At 32.5% G+C, this 20,856-nt stretch overlaps 1 protein-coding gene across 1 annotated transcript in view; it reads right to left on the reverse strand.

Annotated features, from left to right (window-relative positions):
• Nucleotides 1-17,614: 17,614 nt before the first annotated feature.
• The window catches only part of LOC123668943 (protein apterous-like), a 68,556-nt gene continuing 65,314 nt past the window's right edge, over nt 17,615-20,856 (reverse strand). Inside the window, exon 6 of the mRNA XM_045602635.1 lies at nt 17,615-17,821. Within this exon, the coding sequence (XP_045458591.1) occupies nt 17,615-17,821 (207 nt within the window). The remainder of the gene's footprint in view (nt 17,822-20,856) is intronic.

Raw genomic sequence — 20,856 nt, forward strand, 5'->3', positions numbered from 1 at the left:
ACTTTTTTGTTATTATAAATTCCATGCTGGTAAAGTCATGGACACGGCTAGTGAAATATAAAATAGTTCGACCACGTGACATTAACCAATACACATTTTGATTTTCAATATTTTTATATTCTGTTCTAAATGGCAACATAATCTTTTAGCCTACAAAATAGTCCTAGAACTTTGTTTCTTCTTTTACAAGGTATAAGTGTAACTTATTTCCTTATATTATACGTCTTTTAATTATGTTATATTACTGGTTACATTAAACTTTTATTTGTTAAGTAATAAATGAAACGAATTCTTTGATATTCGCTGTAATATTTTGACTTGCACCACTCGTTTAAACAAATAAAGCAAAGAAGATTTGAAAAAGTATAAACGAAGGGGTGGAAACAATTAGTTCTATTTGAACGTAGTAAGTTAGCAAATATTATAAAATATGAACAATTTCACGGTCCTACTGGTGTTGATAATCATTGGGGATGGACGTGTTTGAATGTGTGACTTTTACTGTAATGTTTCTATTGTCCCTCTTGCTTACACCCCCACGGGGCAAAAATAATTCAGTTTATCTACTATAGTATGATACGAATTTATATATCAGAATAATTTGTTTTTAGAAATTTTTATTTGAAAAGACATTTTTTATTTAAAAAAAGTATAATGCCTCTTGTACTACACATTCATAAGTTGTCTGTATTATTATTATTTTCTATTTGCATATTGTGGTGTACATAAAGAGTAAATAAATAAATAAAAATAAAAAATTGGCTTTGATATATAAAAAAATCAATGATACTTGGTAAAAAAAATCTTATATTTAAAAATCTCATGTCACAATTTTAGTTAAAATACTCCTCCGAAACGGCTGGACCGATTTTTATAAAATGTTGTGTGGATATCGAGTTGGTCTGAGACTCGGCCAACATCTAAATTCATACCCATAAGTTATTAGGGGGGAGAATTAAGGGGGTTTATAACATATATGACAAAACAACGTTTGCGGGGTCAGCTAGTACTAATAAATATTAAAAGCTTTTATCTGATTAACGAGTTGTTTAAAAAATTAATTTAAAATAAAAATTCTTTGAATTATCGTGGAAATATTGCAGCAATATCGCGACGATATAGTCATGTTTTTTATAGAAATACGTCGGCAAACAAGCGTACGACTCACTTGATGCTAAGCGATTACCGTAGCCTATAGATGCCAGCAACACCAGAAGCATCGCAAGCGCGTTGCCGACACTAACCTAACATACCCCTAACCCCTCTCCCCCCCAGAAGCTCTGGTCACCTTACTCTCCACAAGAACACAACACTGAATAACATCGATTTTAAGAATGACTTTTACGAAAAAAATTGTATATTATTATATATTAGTATTCATCTAGTTTATCCTATTTTAAAATATAAAGTACACCGACATGACATGTATAAACCGAGCGGCAGCCGTTAATGTTGACGCATATAGATACGAATGCTTACAACAACAAAAGGAACTGCTGTAGTAATTCAAACTGACCTCAAAATTGTTTTAAGTGTCCCTTTATTTCATTGTTTTCAATAAACTACATATAAATTAAAATAATGCCTTCGACACCTGCCTATTGTTTCTATGAAAGGTGTTATCTTCACCAAAGACATCTTTATCATTTTCTGTCTGATTGAGTTTCGAGGCGAACCGTCATCATCGCTTACAATACTCTGAACCCTTTTTAGATGGCTGAGAACCGATAAATCCGATGCTTAGTGACAAAATGTCCGCTCGTTTATCTAACTCTGGTTAAAATAATTTTTATAAAAGATTACTATCATAGTCACTTTCATACAAACAATTGGTTAAACAATGTATCGTTAAAATGTAGATACACAATTTGGTAGAGACGGTATCTAATAAACTTTGGTAAAGTGATGTGATTTATGAACTATCTACCTAATTCCATTTTAGAGTGCAATGAGATAAACAATAATATAACAGAGGCTCCTATGTAAATGATATTCGGTGTTCTTCGGAGGTAACCGGGCCGCGCGGTGCGGTCGGGGCGGCGTGCGCCCGCGTGCTCTAATGACTGCGCACGGCCGACGCACGCGTCGCGTCACGCGCCTCTCTTCATTACTAACCTCTTTGCCAACTTTATTATTTTTCGCCACGTGTCCATTATAGCGGTTTTTATTATTTTTTGTCATAAAATCCTTTTGGGCCATGTAATCGGATCCCCATTGCAAATACGGGCGGATTAGCAAAGGCCTAATAGAATAGACGCGATCGTGAGTGATATGTGATTCGATCAACATAAACAAGCTATTTAGTGGGGTTTGAGAGGTTAATGGTAGTATTGGTCAAATGATAACTGCGCGTACTTTTACGACTTTGTGATGTAACCACTCATGGTTGGATGACAATATTTTTGATTGTATAGATTTACAGTATAATTTTCCTTAGTCGTGTCCGTCCGTTTCGTGTCCTTATTTTCCTTCCTAGTTATAGTGTAGTATAGTGTATTTCTTTTAGTCACAAACGCATTTAAGCTACTATTTTTGTAAAACCAGAATTAGTCTAATCATTGAAGTAGGTTTTACTGAACAATAAAAGTGTATTCAAAACAATGTTAAAAAATAACATCAATAAACAATAGCAAATAGAGATTAAAAAAAAATCTTTTTAATTCATGCATCTAAATCATCATGTTATGTAAAAATGGATTAAGTTATATTAAAACGGAAAAAATATATATGTGTTTAGGTAGTTATTCAATTACTTCGCATGAAAATTTGAACAAATTATTTAGACGAGGGAGCGCGTCGCTGTTAGAGGTGGATGCGAGCCGCAGTGGGGCGTCCTTCAACGGATGAAGTTTAGCAGTCCCTCCGGAAAGCACACGCTCATTAGAAAGGCCTGTCGGCTTTCCTACATTCACCATTGCCGAAGAACGTGCACTAGAGCATTTTATACGGTTGAAATTGAGTATTATTTGTAAAGGCGCGTGTCCAACGCGTGACCTATTCTATGCTCGGTTATTTGTTTTTACGTGATTTAACATGTTTATTCGGCGAAAATATCCACTAGGTTGGCAGTTGACTCTCGAGTTCTATAGCCTTAGTACGTATTACATATGGGTATAGTTAAGTTTTATTGCTTAAAATTTGTAGGAATCTACTGACGCAAATGCAAACACCATCCACAGTGACGAACTAACTTTAGTTGTTTAGTTGTCAGTATGGTTTAATGTGAAGTTTTAAACAGCCAATGAGCGCACTTGTGATTATAAAGTTTCGAGATTACATCAAACGTGAATTGAAGCTTAAAGATTAGATTAAAAACCTTTGTACGTCTTTAATTACATACATATATTAATTATGTAAAATATATGTCATATGTACCTACAAAAAATTAAACATATTTTGTTGCTATTTGCAAAGATATAAATAGATACATGTTTCTCGTTTTCTATGCGTTTTTTTTCCATATTTTACATGAAAGATAAAAGACATCGAATAATGACTTTAATTTAAACCTCATATATTTGATTTAAAAAAAAAATACCACGAAATTAATACAATATTAGTTTCTGAGTTTTAGGGAATTAATATAAGCTATTTTTTCATCGTAATTATCATACAATTAAAAGAGATTAAACACGTGCAGAGTGTTGCAGTTAGGACAAACGTCGACCCGAAATTAGATTATTTCTGTTCACTGAATGAACTTGATAATGGGGGTTTCGGTTGACTTACGCGAAAGTTTACCAGGTGTTTAATATTGAACTTTGAATCTAACTTTTTTTCCTTATTTAACAAACATAAACTGCCTCGAACAAATATTTTCGAAATACTAACAAGTAGTAGTATGTATAGTAAATATGGCAGCAGCAAAATATAATTTTTTTAATCTCCAATTCACAAAAAAAACGTAAGTATTTTTCTATGGTAAAAAACAGAGTAGTGTTGAGATGTTATACCTGTGAAAAATAATTAAAATATTTTTATTAATATTCTTGTCCCAGTCTCGCCCAAAGATTTGTAGACTGGGTCAAGAAAAGGGTTCGCTGGAAAGTTCAGCAATTGATCTCTCGATGATAACAATAAAAAATATCAGGACATGTAGATCCAGCTAAACAAGTGGCTATTGTTTTCAATGGCCATAGTGCAGAACTCATAAAAAAAAATTAATATTCTTGTAGAGACAAAGATTTTTACAATATTAGTATACTATATAACAATGCTTTCGTGAATAAAATGTTTAATTTGAAATATACCTAACGTCAAAATTGATAACTTTCTTTTTTTTAAATTCTAAACTGCGCCCACACGAACACGCCACGGGAAAAAAATAATACAAAGAGATGTATTAATAAAACGTACTATTGCTAAATCTACACCGCTTTTTCCCAAGAATACTTGTTCTTTTGTTCCACTAGTGAAGGGAAAGGTACGTGAGTTTTGGCTTGTTTTTTGACCCTAACAATGAGCCGATAGAGGGTACGCCACGTGTCGAAAATGTGAACCCATGATTAATTATTCGGAGCCAAAACAAATCCTATGCTCTTGTAACAAGGTAGGTAACTCTTATCCTACAAAACAGTAACTTTAGCAGTCTATTAAATAATATCGTGTGGTGATATTATAATTACTCGTGGTTCGTTGTTTTTTATACACGTGAAGGCAAAATTGAAATCTTCATTTGATATTAAAAAATAAATTATTTATTTATTTAATTGCATACGATAAATTAATTATCCATAAAATTAATCATGCTCTAATACGACAATTTAATGTGCGTGTTAATTTATAAAAAAAAAAGTTATATCTAATCTCCGAAATTGAAATCAGCATTTCTAAAGTTTTTTTACTCACATACTAGTCCATATAAATAAGATTTAGTTACATTATTTAACGGGGGTTCATTCACTATGAAACATAAAAAAAGTAAAAAAAATAAATCCATATTAACTTGTCAACGACCTATTTATGAATTTAAAACTACATGTTTGTAATAATAAAGCTTATCTAATTTATTTCTTTTTTATTGTAATTTTGTTAATTATAAAGGCTCTACGAGATTATTGTTTTATTTCTTTTATAACACTTATTAACGTATTATGCACCTTGAGAAATAGCAACTATCTTAATAAACGACTGAGATTAGAATAATTTATTAATTATTTTATTTAAGCAAAACTTAAATAAAATAATAATTTCACGACATGATGTTTTTGTACTCAAGTAATACAAATTATTGCATCGATAATAAATCTTATACATTAATAAATTTTGTGTAAAAGTCTACAAAAGTAATCAATTAACATTTGAGATATAACCTCGTCAAGTATATGAATGAATCATGGTAAGTTAAATGATTACAAATATGTAGCAAATGTCAAAGAGATAATATATCGAATGTAAATCGAGGAAACGAAAACAATTGATAAAATCTTGAGGAAGAAAAAATATTAACTAAACATTATTTCCTAACACACTGACAACAGAAACCAGTGCGTCCAAGCATAGATTTAAAAAAATACATAACTTATACGAAAGTGACAAAAACCCGTGTACGAGTTGACAGGGTTGACAACGTCATCGCGCGACCACGTCGGCGTTCGATCAATTATGTTTGATTCATTGAGTTCACCTGACAGAAGGTATCGGCGTCTCTCGTCGCCTCCAAATATTGTGATTTAGATTTTATCTGTTTGGAGCCAAATTAATATTACCTAGCGAAGACGAAGGTGACACCCTCTTGGAGGATTTTGAACACATATTTTATAATAAAGTAATATTACAAGTATTATAATTTTGTGCTATTATAACACTTGTAACATTACCATTAGAATAAAAAATAATTACAAAAGTATACATGGAACCTGTTCATCGAAGTATGTAACTTGTGATGAGCAAGTTGTAGTGATGTTTATCATTGGAAACAAATGTGAAACACTTTCGATATTTCGAACACTTTACGAAGTATAAAAACGAGTTTGATTAATTAGAATGCATTGAAAAAATAAGTTAATTATAATCTTAATTTAATTACTATTTCTAAAATCCGCTAAATAGTTTTAAACAAAAATAGCTCTAAATTTTTCATGCACGTATGATAATATTAAGTTAATGATATTTATTTACGTCGGAACGTAATTATAAATTAATACAGTCGAAATAATATGTGTATATTTTTTCCATACATTTGCATAATTAACAAACGATTCAGTGATCACGTCGGTCGTTGGTAAACCACAATATCCGAGCGGTTGGAAATTTCATAACATCGAGATTGAGCTATTTATTTATATATATTAAAATACGACCATTTTTGTTTACTTTTACCTCTCATTTATTGCCTATATCTCACAAATGAAAATTAATTATTGGTAAATATATACGTATAATTTAAGATACTTGAACTGATACTGAACCTGTTATTTGATGTTAAATTAAAGTAATATTAATCAATGACAGTTACTATGAAATAATTAATTGCTAGCACTCTAAGATTAATAATGAAGTATATGCCCAGCAATTGATAATTTTAGTTACTAAAACATAGCCAGCATTTATTTATTTTACACTCTCTAGAAATTCTTCTAGTGTACAATCATTACATAGTATTAACAAAGTCGCTTCCCACTGTCTGTATGCTTAGATCTTTAAAACTACAGAACGGATTTTGATTCGGTTTTCTTTAGTAAATAGAGTGATTCCAGAGGAAGGCTTATATGCATAATATAGTAGAAGAACACTGATAGTTTTAGAGGTTTCTAATGTAATGTCGTAAATAAACATATTTTTTTGCGTTACATTGCAAATATTAATTTATATATTTTATTTTATATGAATTATTGCACCCGTGCGAAGCCGGGGTGGGTTCTACTACTAGTAATTATATAAAAGTTAACATAACTAAGATACTACGAGAACAATGCTGAATTAATTAATGGTTACAATTATTTAGACGATATATGACAAAAAATAGAACAACCCTTGAATTAAATTTAGTAGTGATATTTCACGAAATTCCTACCAATCTTATCACAATGCAATCAAAACTACACAAAAGTAAAGCTAAAAATAATTTAAGAGTCGTATAGTAAAAAGACGCTGTAGTTACGGTTTGTTTTTTTTTTACCTTTGTAATAACCTTGATACAACTTTTAAGACCTTGACAACAAGAGCGGAAATGTTTAAGGCGTAAAAGAGAGTTCATTCATAAATTAATCAAGTTCATATTGGGCATACTAAATACATATTTATTATATATATACGTAATATTACTATAAATATTATGTAATTCTTAAAAATAACCTCAAACTAATCAACTTAATTTATAATCGTTATTAGATCAAATATCACTTTCCATAAATGTATATTAACATGATAAGAAATTTTTGAATATATCTACTATGAACATGTAATTGAGATATATACATAATTACTAATGGTATGAATAACACTTTAAAACGAATTCAGACAATCTTAATTACGCAGTAAATTTTACTTGTCTGTAACAAAGTTATGTCTTTTTAACCCCCGACGCAAAAATAGGGGTGTTATAAATTTGACGTGTCTGTCTGTCTGTCTGTGGCTCCGTAGCTCGCGAACGGGTGAAGCGATTTCAATTTAGTTTTTTTTTTTGTATGAAAGGTGAGTTTGATGAAAATCGGTTGAGTCGTTTAAAAGTTATGGGGGGGTAGAAAGTGGGAAAGAATAACCAAATGTCTGCAAATATAATCTAGTGGGGTCTCAAATGAAAGCGCATCACGTGCATATTACAAAATAACGTATTCAATGAAAATCGGTTAAGCCCTGAAAAAACTCTGGGGGTAAGTGGGGAAAATACCCAATTATTAACAACTTAACAAAATCTACATTATAATAAGTGTACCTATAAAAAGTATAAAATAAATATTAAATTAAAAATTAAAAAAAAACCGACACAATAAGGTTATTGTGGTCCCCCAACGCGATGTATTTTTTTTAGAATTATTTTAATACTCGTACATACTTAGGTACTTTAAGATTGAGTTTCTTTAATTATTTTTTACTTTTTAAAGGCAACTCAGGTTATTGTGTCGGGATTTTTTTTTAATTTTTAATTTAAACAACAATTGAATTGGAAACCTAACATTACAATAAATTGAAAGTCTTTCGATACTAATAAATCTGTACTAATTAACAAAATCTAGTAGTTTACCGTTTCACCAGTTACGTCATTCGTCTCTCCTTACTTCTGATAGTTTTTAAGACGGTCATGGACCATTTGCGGCCCGGATGCGGTAACTTTAGAACTCCAACCTATTTCTGTACACGTTTTTGCTGGCGCTCAACTCTGAGCCTGTGTTGCTACTGTTCCGATTAGCGTTACTGTAAAACACTTTCTGTGCAGTATGACTATATATGGTTGATAAAAAAAGTTTATATTCTACATGTTGTTATTGAATATAAAAAAAAAAATGATTCGACTGATTAAACTGACAAAAGAATAGGAAAAATGATGTAGCAAAGAAAAAGAATAAGCAATGTAACAGACTAGAAAATTCGAATGTATTTTAGGATGAATAAATAAAAATATATAAAATATATCGTTATTACATAATTAAAGACCAAGACACTTTTGGTTATGACTGTATAAAATCATTTGACACAGCCAAATGTGGCCTGAACGCCCCAATATTTAAACTGCACGCTACATTGCGTACGTCCATGATTTACGAGTATAAGATCTACTCGTACCAAAAAAAGAGACGTACAGTTGTGGTTTGAGCTCAATGTTCAACGGCTATACCAAACGGCTAGTTATAGTACATCGGTCATTTCTTTATGGGTTATTTTATATTTATTATTTTTTAATCAAATTTTATCAAAATGTAATTAATTTATACTAATATTATAAAGAGGCAATGTTTCTAACTTTGTTTGTTTGTATATTTTAAATATCTTCCCAAATACTCATCCGATTACAAAAATTCTTTCACTAACAGAAAGCTACACTATGCAGGAGTGACATAGGCTATATTTTATTGTGAATGAACAAAAAAATTCAGTAAAAAAAATCTTATATGTATAAAATTTTCGTGTCACAATATTAGTTACAATACTCCTCCGAAACGACTGGACTGATTTTTATGAAATTTTGTGTGCATATCGGGTAGATCTGAGAATCGGGCATCTATTTCTCATATAGCTAAGTTATAAGGGGGTAGGATTAACGGGGTTATACCATATATGGCAAAACAACGTTTGCTCATATAGCTAAGTTATAAGGGGGTAGGATTAAGGGGGTTATACCATATATGGCAAAACAACGTTTGCGGGGTCAGCTAGTATTGAATCAATTTAGATTCGAAGTGCATATTTGTAATTTAGATTTCACATGATGCTCAATTTTTCCTAATTTTTTTTTTTCAAAACCACGTTATTTTACAGATTAAATCTACAAATAGAAACAAGGAGAAGATGACTTGTGGAATATTTACTAATCGCTGAAATTTCAGCTATAATAGTAGTCAATTTTATATCTGTTATACTGTAGTATAAGTCTTCGAAATAATTTGGTACTCACCCTTGAGCCAGCTGTATACGCTACGATTCAGGCTGCAATATCCCACTGCAGGCCTCTTTCCCAATGTAGGAGATGGATCAGAGATTAATTCACCACGCTGCTCGAATGCGGGTTGGCGGATATATTCACTACTATAAGTAACGATCGCTATCAGGTGTACATGATAACAATCGGGACCGACGGCTTAACGTGTTCTCTGAGGCACGGTGGGGAGACCCACAAGGACTGCACAAACACCCAGACCACGGCAAACATCTGTTTGGCCAATACGAATGTTTGTCATGTACGGGATCGAACCCGCAACCACCAGCGCAACAGCCATAAACCAGTGCTGTGACCTTGCGCCAACGCGTCGCCAGCTGTATACATTTTATCTGAATACTCTCAATCACACTAATATTAATATTATCGTAATAAGTTGACCGATTTGATAAGCCGTGGTCACGTCATACCGTGACCTGGCTGTTCGCTTACGTGCCACATCGGCCTTCACGTAAAATAATCTCATTTTTCTCTACAATATATTTCTGACAACCGTCGTGGTGTGCGTAGCGCAACGGTAAAAAAAAAGTTGTTATTCGGACTAATCATCAATTTTAATTCTTACTCAAAACTGAGGATTTGTGTTTATATTATATACATTTTATAATATTATTTTACTGGAGTTTAGTATAATTGATTGATTATTTTTTGTTTGGGCATCTGCGATACAACTGTGCTGTGTACATTTGAATGTCAATAAACATGTATTTATTTATTAAAGACTAACTTGTACCCTGCGCGCGTAGTTCGCTTTTTTTATTGTTGTGCCAATTCAGAAAACTTTGTAGGCTCATTCAGAACACTTTCCTGTCATGCACATGGCACATGTTTACGGTTCTATAAAGGACATAGTACAGACAAACATTCATGTATATAGATTTAATTATTTAAACACGCGACAAAACATCCTATCAGCGATCTTCGAGTCTAGGGTGCTTATTTATGACCATTGTTCATCTTTTTAACCGACTTCAAAAAAAGGAGAAGGTTACTCAATTCGACCGTATATATATATATATATATTTTATGTATGTTCGGGGATAACTCCTTCGTTTATGAACCAATTTTGATAATTCTTGTTTCGTTGGAAAGAAGATATCCCTAGTTTGGTACCATGATAAGGAAACCAGGATCTGATGATGGGATCCCAGAGAAATCGAGGGAAACTCTCGAAAAGCAGCATAACTTTTTACTGGGTGTACCGATTTTGATGATTTTTAATCGAAAGCCGATATTTATCATGTGGTCACATTAAAATTTCATCGAGATCTGATTACAACTTTTGGAGTAATCTTTGATAATGCGTATTTACCCGACAATTTTTTCGACTACCTACGTTGTAATACTTGTCGATATAATTGAAATCGGTTTTTCTTCGTTTGCCTGCAAACACAAATATTATAGAAAATGTTGATCAATGAAACGTTTAGTGAGAACAATGTATTGTATAAAATTAAATAATTACTATTTACTCTTGACCATGTGTCCTTGTTAGTCTCCATAATATAATATTGATAATGATTGTTACTTTAGTCGGTTTTAAAGCTATAGAAATTATCCGTATTCCCCTTTTTGAGTAGGGTGCTAAATGAAACTGCAGCCTTTCTTCTATTTATTAGTAGAAGAAGTCTTTGTCCAGCAGTGTGTCATTTGAAACCTATTTCCATAAGTAAGTAATAAAACATTCGCAATTATTCTGTCATTTACTTTTAAGAAGGGCAACATTTTTTACGCTTGATAAATTTATCTTCTATGTGTATGGAATCGGTGAGTCATTCACTCACCACGAAGTTTCATAAACCGTTGACTGGACTCCTAAAAATGAAGCACTGGATAGTTTATAGTTAGTGACGTCCGCTAAGAACAAACGATATTTCGATAAGTCTGGATCAAAAGAACATCACAAGAGCGGTTTTTGACTCTACAGTACCTACTGTTTGAAACCAATTAATCACGGTCACTTTGCTTGTCGTTTTATCCATGTGCCCCTAGTGATGTCCCTAATGAGCCTCGAAAAGTACGTGAATATATAGCAAAGGTAGGTTGGGCTGAAACGGCGTAGTGAGAATAATACGTGAAGCGATACCATATGGTAAGTGGGTACCCAATGGTCCAATGGTTAATGCGGTTAGTTAGGTTAGTTAAAACAATACTGAGTTTATCGTTTAAAAGTTACCTTTAAATTTCATCGTGTCCATCTTTTGAGCATACCATGATGAGGAAACCTATATATTTCGAATAAAATTCGGATACGCTTCACGCTTCAGCCTGTAATATCCCACAACTGGGCACAGGCCTCTTTCTCCATGTAGGAGAATGATCAAAGCTTAATCCGCCACGCTGCTCCAATGCAGGTTGGCGGATATGTTCCCTACTATGAGTAACGATCGCTATCAGGTGTACACGATAAGAACCAGGACTGGCGGCTTAACCTGCTCTCCAAGGTACGGTGGGGAGACCTACAAGGACTGCACAAACGTCCAGACCACAGCAAACATCTGTATTATATATAGTATTACTGTTACTAAACTTACTTAACTTCATTAAGTTAAGTTACAGGATATGTAGGAGATATTATATGTTTCTATAAATACAATCAAATATTTCAAACAAAAAATTAAATTTTTAGAAAAGTACAAATTTTACTGACTATTTGTCAGTAAAATTTGTAAAATTTGTAGTCAGTAAATTTTGTTTTTCAGTCAGAACTTTTACTTTTTTAAATAACAACTAAGATTTTTATTTTCGATTTTTAAATAATCACCGTTAAGGCATTTCCTTTCAAAGTAAATAGAAACTCGAAAACATAAATCGATGAAGCACTTTTGTTCGATTCGAAGAATTATTTACATAAATAAAGCAAGTCTGCGCCAAACTTGAGACGAAAAGTTGTCTTCCCGTTAAGCGAGACAATATATCTGTCCTTTTTACTTATTCATAATAAATATATGTTGCATCTCTTTCACCCTTGAATGGTGACTACCGGATTGCAGACATACAAGATCGGGGACCAGTTTTTGCGCACCAACCGGCACCCACATCAAAGACAAGCCCTCCGATAGAAATTTGTTAAGATGGAGTCACCCGCGAGGGAATAAGTAAGAAAGTAGTCTGTGGTGTGACACACGAAAGCGATATGTTGTCCAATTTCTTTTTTATTTATTCCTAAATCGTGCTGTTTACATAATAAAAATAATCCTTGACACAACAAGATAAATCGTTTAATTATCTATTTATAACCTTATTGGTTTTAACAATTTCTAAAAACTTTTACTGGCAATAACGGAAATTCGAACACAGGAAACCTGAACAGTAATTATTAACACTTAAATCGTGATAGACGACAATTTTTTTATAGCTTTAGGGAAAAAAATGTTTCATGAAATAAAACGTACTACATTACAAACTAGGGACATTAAAGTACTTTGGAAAAAATTTCCGCATTGATTCACTCTTCGTGTTTCCCACTAATAAAATAGGTTTGTATACGAAAACTTAGACGACATATATTACAATTTATTCTTATGTACTTGTAGTACATAACATGTGATTTGGATAGGCATTAAATTGTCTCGCTATTTCTTCAACGCCTAACGCGGACTGCGTTAGGCGTAGTTCAGATCTTCATCGTACTGATAAACGCCGGTATTTTTGAATGAGGAATCCAATGGGACCACCCAAAGGCCCATCTGCCGACCCGCCTTATTTATTGTTTTAATTAAAACAACATAACTCAAGTTCCACCATTGGACGCGCCTATGTGACAGCTCGTAATTCTAAAGTTCAGCTTCTCTGAACGCGATCCTTAAATTAAACGACGCGTGCAACTTACGTGGGGGCCTATTCCTACTTAAATACGCAGGAACTGTTGAAATATTATTTTAAAACCATTCATAAATTGCATTTCCGCTGCTTCAGCCCTTAACACTTGATTATTTCAGAAAATGGGTGTATAGTTAAAATGGTATGAATATTGCCGATTTGTTTTATTCACAGATCTTTATCAACAGATTCTTAACCGATTTAAAAACAAAATCAGATTAAACTATTCAGGATTTTTTCTTAAAAACTTCAAAAGATAAAAAAATGCAATTTCTCTCATAAGTAGCCTATCTTTTATAATTAAATACCACCATCAAAGCTTGAATTTGGTTGGAACTTTGTTTTCTTAATTGATACTAGTGTTGCAGAACAATTTCATTGTAACATGAGTTTACTACTAATTAAAAATAAATTATAGTTAATAATTTTAATTAATTTTAGGCTATGTTAATTATTGTCAACAGTCTGTAGGTAAATGCTGGCTATACTAACTCATAAGCAAAGACTTGGTGTTAACACAATATTTCGTTAATCGTTTAAAATAAAATATTTTTGCTATATCTAAGATATAAAATTCTCGTGTCATGGTGTTAAACATTGAACTCCTCCGAAACGGCTCGACCGATTTTAATAAAATTTTGTGGGCATATCGGGTAGGTCTGAGAATCGGCTAACATCTATTTTTCATACCCCTAAGTTATAAGGGGGAGGAGATTAAGCGGGTTAATAACATATGTGGTAAAGAAACGTTTGCGGGTCAGCTAGTTAATAATAATAATATTTAGTTATTTCAAATATTTGGTAATAGCAAAAACAATTTGTAACGATGATAACTACCTACATTAGTATAAACTGTGTCGTAGTCATTAACAGTACGAATGACTGGACTTAATCAGCCTGTGAATGCTAGTCGTCTCCTATCAAGCTAAGGCATCTTCATCACATAGGATGATGATAAGATATAAGGTATATATACATAGAAATGATGTAGGTATATACCCACTCAAGAATTGCAGCTTTTTATGAAATCCTAATGAAAACTCGGTTTTGCTATTTATCAATTAATATTTATATATCGGTTTATTCAAAATAAACGTAACCCCTGTACAAATAAATGTGAAAGTAATCTTGGCGTATTCAATTCAGACTATAATTGTCTATCATTCTAACGAATATTTAAGAATTCATCAAAAGTTGATATTTATTCGTAATCTAACATTCTCCTCCTCTTTTTTATCCAAATGTGAGTGAAAAAGAAACACGTATGAAGTCAGAACGGGTCCAATGCGTTTAAAAATAACTAAACATAACAAGTTCGTAATAGTTTTCTATAGCATTACCAATCAGCTCCAGTTCCGAAGTTTCTAACAATACCTGATCTCATGAAGGTTTTTTATTGCCATTTGCGCACCATGTAGGTATTTACTGAGACACTATGGTAAAATTTTCTAAAATTATAATATTAGCCTAATCAATAAATAACTTGAAAGAGAAGAACATTACATGTATGAATTATCAACCTCTTAAAACAAATATGAAAATGGCACATCTAATCAGTATTTACTTTTTATGCTGTTTGGGTACATTACTGCAATATATTTTCGTTTGTTCTAATAAAAAAATTACAAAACCTGTTAAAATATTTTTTTTACAAATATTAGGTTTATTACTTCTTTTGTCTAAAATCATAATAAACGTGAATTAATTATTACATTGTTTACTAGATCTGTAACTTTAGTACACAGATTATACGCAGAGGAATGATTTGTTTTATACACATAGGTATGTACTAAATGTCTGTACTAAATACCAACAGTCTGTAAAAATTTAGAAATTTATGTTAAAAAAATGGACATGAACCTTGAACAACTTAAAATTCAACTCCACTTAAAAATAAAAAAGGTTCTAACATACGGTGGCGAGAAGCGGGCACTGACGAAGGGGCTGGACCACAAGTTTAAAGTAGCTCAGCATGTAATAGAACGAGCTATGCTTGGAGTTTCTCTCGCAGATAGGATTAGAAATGAGACTATCCGAAAGAAAACGAAAGTTACCGATATATCCTCCAGAATCAGTAAGTTAAAGTTGCAATGGACTGGTCACCTATATCACAGGACTGATGGCCGTTGGAGCAGACCTATCCCAGAGTAGACAACGCGTATAGGCAAACGCAGTGTGGGACGTCCTCGGTCCCACTGTATCGATGATCTACGTACGATTGCCGATGTAGGCTGGATGAAGATTGCGGAAAATCAGTATGTTTGTCGGAACTTACGGAGGCTTATGTCAAGTAGTGGACTTCAAAAAGCTGAACTGGCCTGGACTGGATATTTATTTGAGGGCAGGTATTCAAACACAAAAATTCATAAGTTGGAAATATTTTTATTAACAGATCGTTATAACTTTAGACACGTGAATAAATTAGTCCAGTTTAATTGCTATTGCGAATCTATACTCAGAAACCACTTTTAGTAACCTTAAGCACTTACAGTTTCCATTGCTTTTATACTAATATAACCTATTATATGGATAATGGATACATACAAAAAACTTACTATAAATGAAATGAGCATTGTGACCTTGAAATTTTAATATTTATTTGCACGTGAATTCGATACTGTTGTACCGAATTAATAATCACTGTATCGTCACAACTACGCCTTTTCCCTATGTACGATAATATATTTTGTATTCACTATATCCATACGATATTATATGTAAATAATTTTATTGAGAAATATGTATAATGTTTATACAAAAAGGAACTACCAGTGCATGTACTTAACTCAAATGTAATATATTCTTAACACTAAGATCATCGTTACAGTTTAAAGTATAATTTAAATAAAAAATAGTAGTAACATTTTTAGGAAAGCATTAGTAATTTGTTGCTTTTTGTCTTTGATTGGTTAATTGAATACAAAAAAAGCAATTTTATTTCACCAAATTGTATTTTGACAATTATTGTAATAACGATTTTGTTTTCGTAATCCCTAACATATACATTTACAAAAGTGATTAGTAACTTAAAATAAGTTATCAATTTAGTAATAATCACAAATGTTTTTAGAGAGAATGTAACAAAGAATATTTTCAACTCAAACTTCGGGAGCAGCCGAATGCCGAACTTCTTTTTCATAATTACTTACAACTATGTGTACAAGCCTATACTATCTTATTATGGAAATTTTTTATACTTACCTACAATTTCTTATTCTATTCTTACTTACTATATTAAATATAGGATTCAATAAATAAATAGTATATATTAATTAAAAAATCTTCCATAATTTCAATGAAATCTAAAAATTGTAACTTCCTTCATTTTAGAAGTGATAAAAAATAATTACCCTCAACACTACAGAAATAATTACTTTTCCATGTAGTAAAATGTGATGTTAAAGTTATCACCAAAACAGAGAGACGTCAGACTCATAATTTTTACAATTTTTAGTCGAATCGGTCAATTAAATGCATTTATGAAACCAAACAAAAGTTTACTTTACTAACCACAAATTTAATTTTAGTAGCCCATTACTTCAAATATCTTTGTTACCTCAGTATTTAGCAAATTAAAATATTTTGTATGTCAATTTTGTAGATTGAATAGAAACACAACGACCGACAGATAGTAAAAAGTTTTATTTCAATTATGAAGAGTTTTGAACGTGTCATCCGTCTTTTCAATACAAAAAGAACAGGCTTTGACCATAAGATTTTTTCAAAATGGACGGATATAATTAAACGCTGTGTTTCAAATAACGTGAAACTCCCTCACATCAATGAAATATTAATTGCATAAAACCATAAATTAACGTTTCTCCATCGTGTAAAGCCATTTTTAATATAATCATGCAAAGTAACGATTGTCATAACTACTACTTTTGTTACCAGTTACATAATAATACTATAGGTACTCTACATTGCAATTTACAACTTTATGTCTTGACCACAAATAGTATGAACATAATTATGGATTTTGTTTAACACTGGGATCAATATTTTAAGATCATTTCATAAATTATCATCATTACAATTACGTTGTCCTCGGTTAACTTTACGTAAAGGAATACAAGATGATCAATATCACTGATAAGTTGCACAAACTTTCACACAGTTCTTACTGAGCGCTGATCGTAAGTACACTTCCAATTATAATGTTCAGTTGCAGAGCGCTCATAAGGCGCAAAATTGTGGCTATGGACAGTCCATCGAGTTGGGGCTCGGCGGGCCGCCCATCACGCTGTAGGGCGGACTGTGCGGAGGTAGCGACTGGATCGAGCCCATCGGCCCGTGGTACATGTCCATCTCCAGCGACCCGTCCGGAGAGCACTTCTCCGCCATTTTGTTTTCTTCCTTCGTTACCATACGTCTCCATTTCGCTCGTGCGTTCTGGAACCATACCTGTAAACAAAAAACTTAAGCTTGATGTCGGCAGTGGATAAAATGCGAACGCGTTGCAATAAATTGTCGCAATTGCTATAAAGGTGGTTTTGCCTTTTAAAGTACCAAACTCAGTGGGCGCGTTGGCGAAAAAGATACCGTAAAACAAGTTACTTGACTTCAAAATCTTAACAAATTACTTGACGTTGCGATAACGAATAATTAGTAAATCGCTACTGCATTGACGAGCTGAATTTTATTGTACCTACGGTGCAGAAATGAAACGCCAAAAAACTATTTTCGCTTTTAAGATATTATTATATAAGCTTCCAACTTGAAACTTTCTTACAGATATTTATATACACAATTTAAACATAGAATTAAAATATATTTTGAGGCTTATATTTTTGAATTTTATCTAAATTCAATTACAGGTACAAAATTTTTTAATCGTTTCATTTTTATGTCACTTCTAAAATGTAGTAATTGCTCTTTAACACGTAAAGTTTTACTTAAAAAAATTGGCTGTCTGTAAAGTTGGTTTACGGACGATAGTTCAACGTGACAACATCATAACAAAACATCTCATCGGACGCATAGGCCCATCGAGTCGAAGAGAAATAGATGCGGCAAAAGCGTACAATGAGCGTAACGCAGCGTATGCAGCTGGCGTTCATCGTTGTCATGTCAAAAATATTATCAAGTATCCAAAGGAAAGTAATTTTACAATTATATATTATCTTTAAAAAAAATTAGTATCGTTTTAAAATAAAAATGGATGTTCCGTAGTTTTAAATAAGCGTTTAGTTAAATGATTAACTAATAGTTAATTATGTAGGTATCTACGTTTAGCACGAACTTTACATATAATTAAGGAATCTAGGTTAGACTAAGACAAGTTGTTATACAATTAATTTAAAATTAGCATTAGAATGTTGTTAATATAAACTTGGGCCTCAATTGAGTTTATCTTCTTATTTGTGACTTTTTTAAGTCGTAGATATACATATGCGTTTTACGTTCCAAAGTGTAGATCCAATCTTTAATTAGCATGATTACCTCGCTGTACTCCAGCCGCCGAGCGTGACGCTCGCCGACACCGTCCGACACGCTGCGAGCTTGCGCCCGTGCAGTGCCATTCTATACAAAACAGCGCCCGATCTTGCAAAATATATGCTTAACATTCCATCACGATGTTCCCGCCGTAACAATTAAACGCACGCGCTACAACTGTATTCTAAGAACTCGTGATAATTGTTAGTCATCAGGATATTAATTAAACGCTTTACCGTGGCTGCAGAAAGTGGTATCCTTTTTAATTCCACCTTTTATTAACCGACTTCGAAACAGGAGAAGGTTATTAATTCGACTGTAATTTTTTATGTATGTTACCTCAGAACTTCTGACTGGATGGACCGATTACGATGTTTTTTTTTATCGAAAGGTAGCGCGTGATAATTATTTTTTTATTTGAAAGCTGGTACTTGTCACGTGGTCCCTTTTGAATCTAATCGAGATCCGATAAGTACTTTCTGAGTAATTTTGTTTTGTTTTTCGTTTGCGAGCGAACACAATTATAATGTTTGCACTTGCTTTCGCAAATTCGTTAGGCGAAATATTTAGTCTTTTTTACTACTCTCTTTCAATACTACAATGCTCTACACCTTAGATAAGATGTGCAAAAGTAATCTATTCTACCACATTAACAGGACGAGCGAATATGATCACCAATGGCGCGCAGTTGCCCGACTGGCCCCGCCCACTGCGTCATGGCCGCTTCGAATGTTGTCTAATGCCAAATTTAGTCATCAATCAAAATCTAGCGAAGGAAATATGCGAAAGAAAAACATGAATCTGAGACTATTTTTTCGAACCAATTAGCAACAACGGTTACCTGAACGCATCAATCCGTCTCGTCATAAATTCATCATAACATAAGAAGTATGACGATAGCGTTGAGGGGCATTCGGATGAGAAATGGGAGAAAAGCAGCAGACATGCACGCGCGCACGATTGATGATGCCATGTCCGCACATACCCGCCGCTGTCAAAGCGAGATAAGACTGTAGCATGGTGGTCCTAAAATGATTTTTTTCCTTTTGAACGGCTCGACTAGAGCGTGCCGAGGCGAACATAATATTCTGTTGATTCATAGGCGTATCTTGACGGTATAATATATGGCAAAATTGATACAAATATTTTTTTATTAACTTTTCATACAACTTTTCACATACAATTATTATGAGCATGTATTCAGACCAACTAATGAATCTCTATTTTTAAGCTTTCTTATTATTTAACACATTAAATAGTACAGTGTATTTTTATATCAGACTAAATATATTTGTTCATTTAATTCAAGTCAACAAGCATCATAAAGTAATGAATGCCGCGTGCTTGGGTGTCCCTCATTGTTTTAAAAACATAGCTATCTATTACACGAGTAATCCTAATAATGAGAAATATCATTAACAGAAAAATATTATCAATCGTAAAAGATATTTTATATTCTTACAACAACAAAAAAATACTCGTAATAATGTATAAGCTGTAAGCGGAAAATAATTTTGATGATAGAGAGAGATTAATAGCATTGTTATGAGAATAATTTTTTAAGAAATTAAAATAAATATTACACACAGATTCCATAAGCATTATAATGATGGTCATTAACTTTTTTATTAGAAAATGAAAAAGAGTGTGTTATAACATTATCAAAGCGGGGGAAAGTTGCGTCTTTCTAATAAGTACTCGAGGTAGAAGCTTAATCGAACTAATTCGCTAACCAGAGTCGAACAAAGAAGATGACGCTCACATACATTATGTTAAAGGAAATTTTCAAATTGGAGTAAAGTTCATAAGATTAGAGTGCTCGTAGAAAACAACAAGACATATCGAACTTTTTTATAAACTTAGACCCTATATACCAATATGTACATTAAATTCGTTTGCAGAGAACGTTAATATTCAAGATTTAATAAATGTACGAACATACATAAAAACGAAAAAAAAAGGTTGTCGGTAAAGTCGATTTACGGACGATAGTTTTACGTGAT

Source organism: Melitaea cinxia, chromosome Z (assembly GCF_905220565.1).
Source record: "Melitaea cinxia chromosome Z, ilMelCinx1.1, whole genome shotgun sequence".
In the NCBI taxonomy this organism is placed as follows: domain Eukaryota; kingdom Metazoa; phylum Arthropoda; class Insecta; order Lepidoptera; family Nymphalidae; genus Melitaea; species Melitaea cinxia.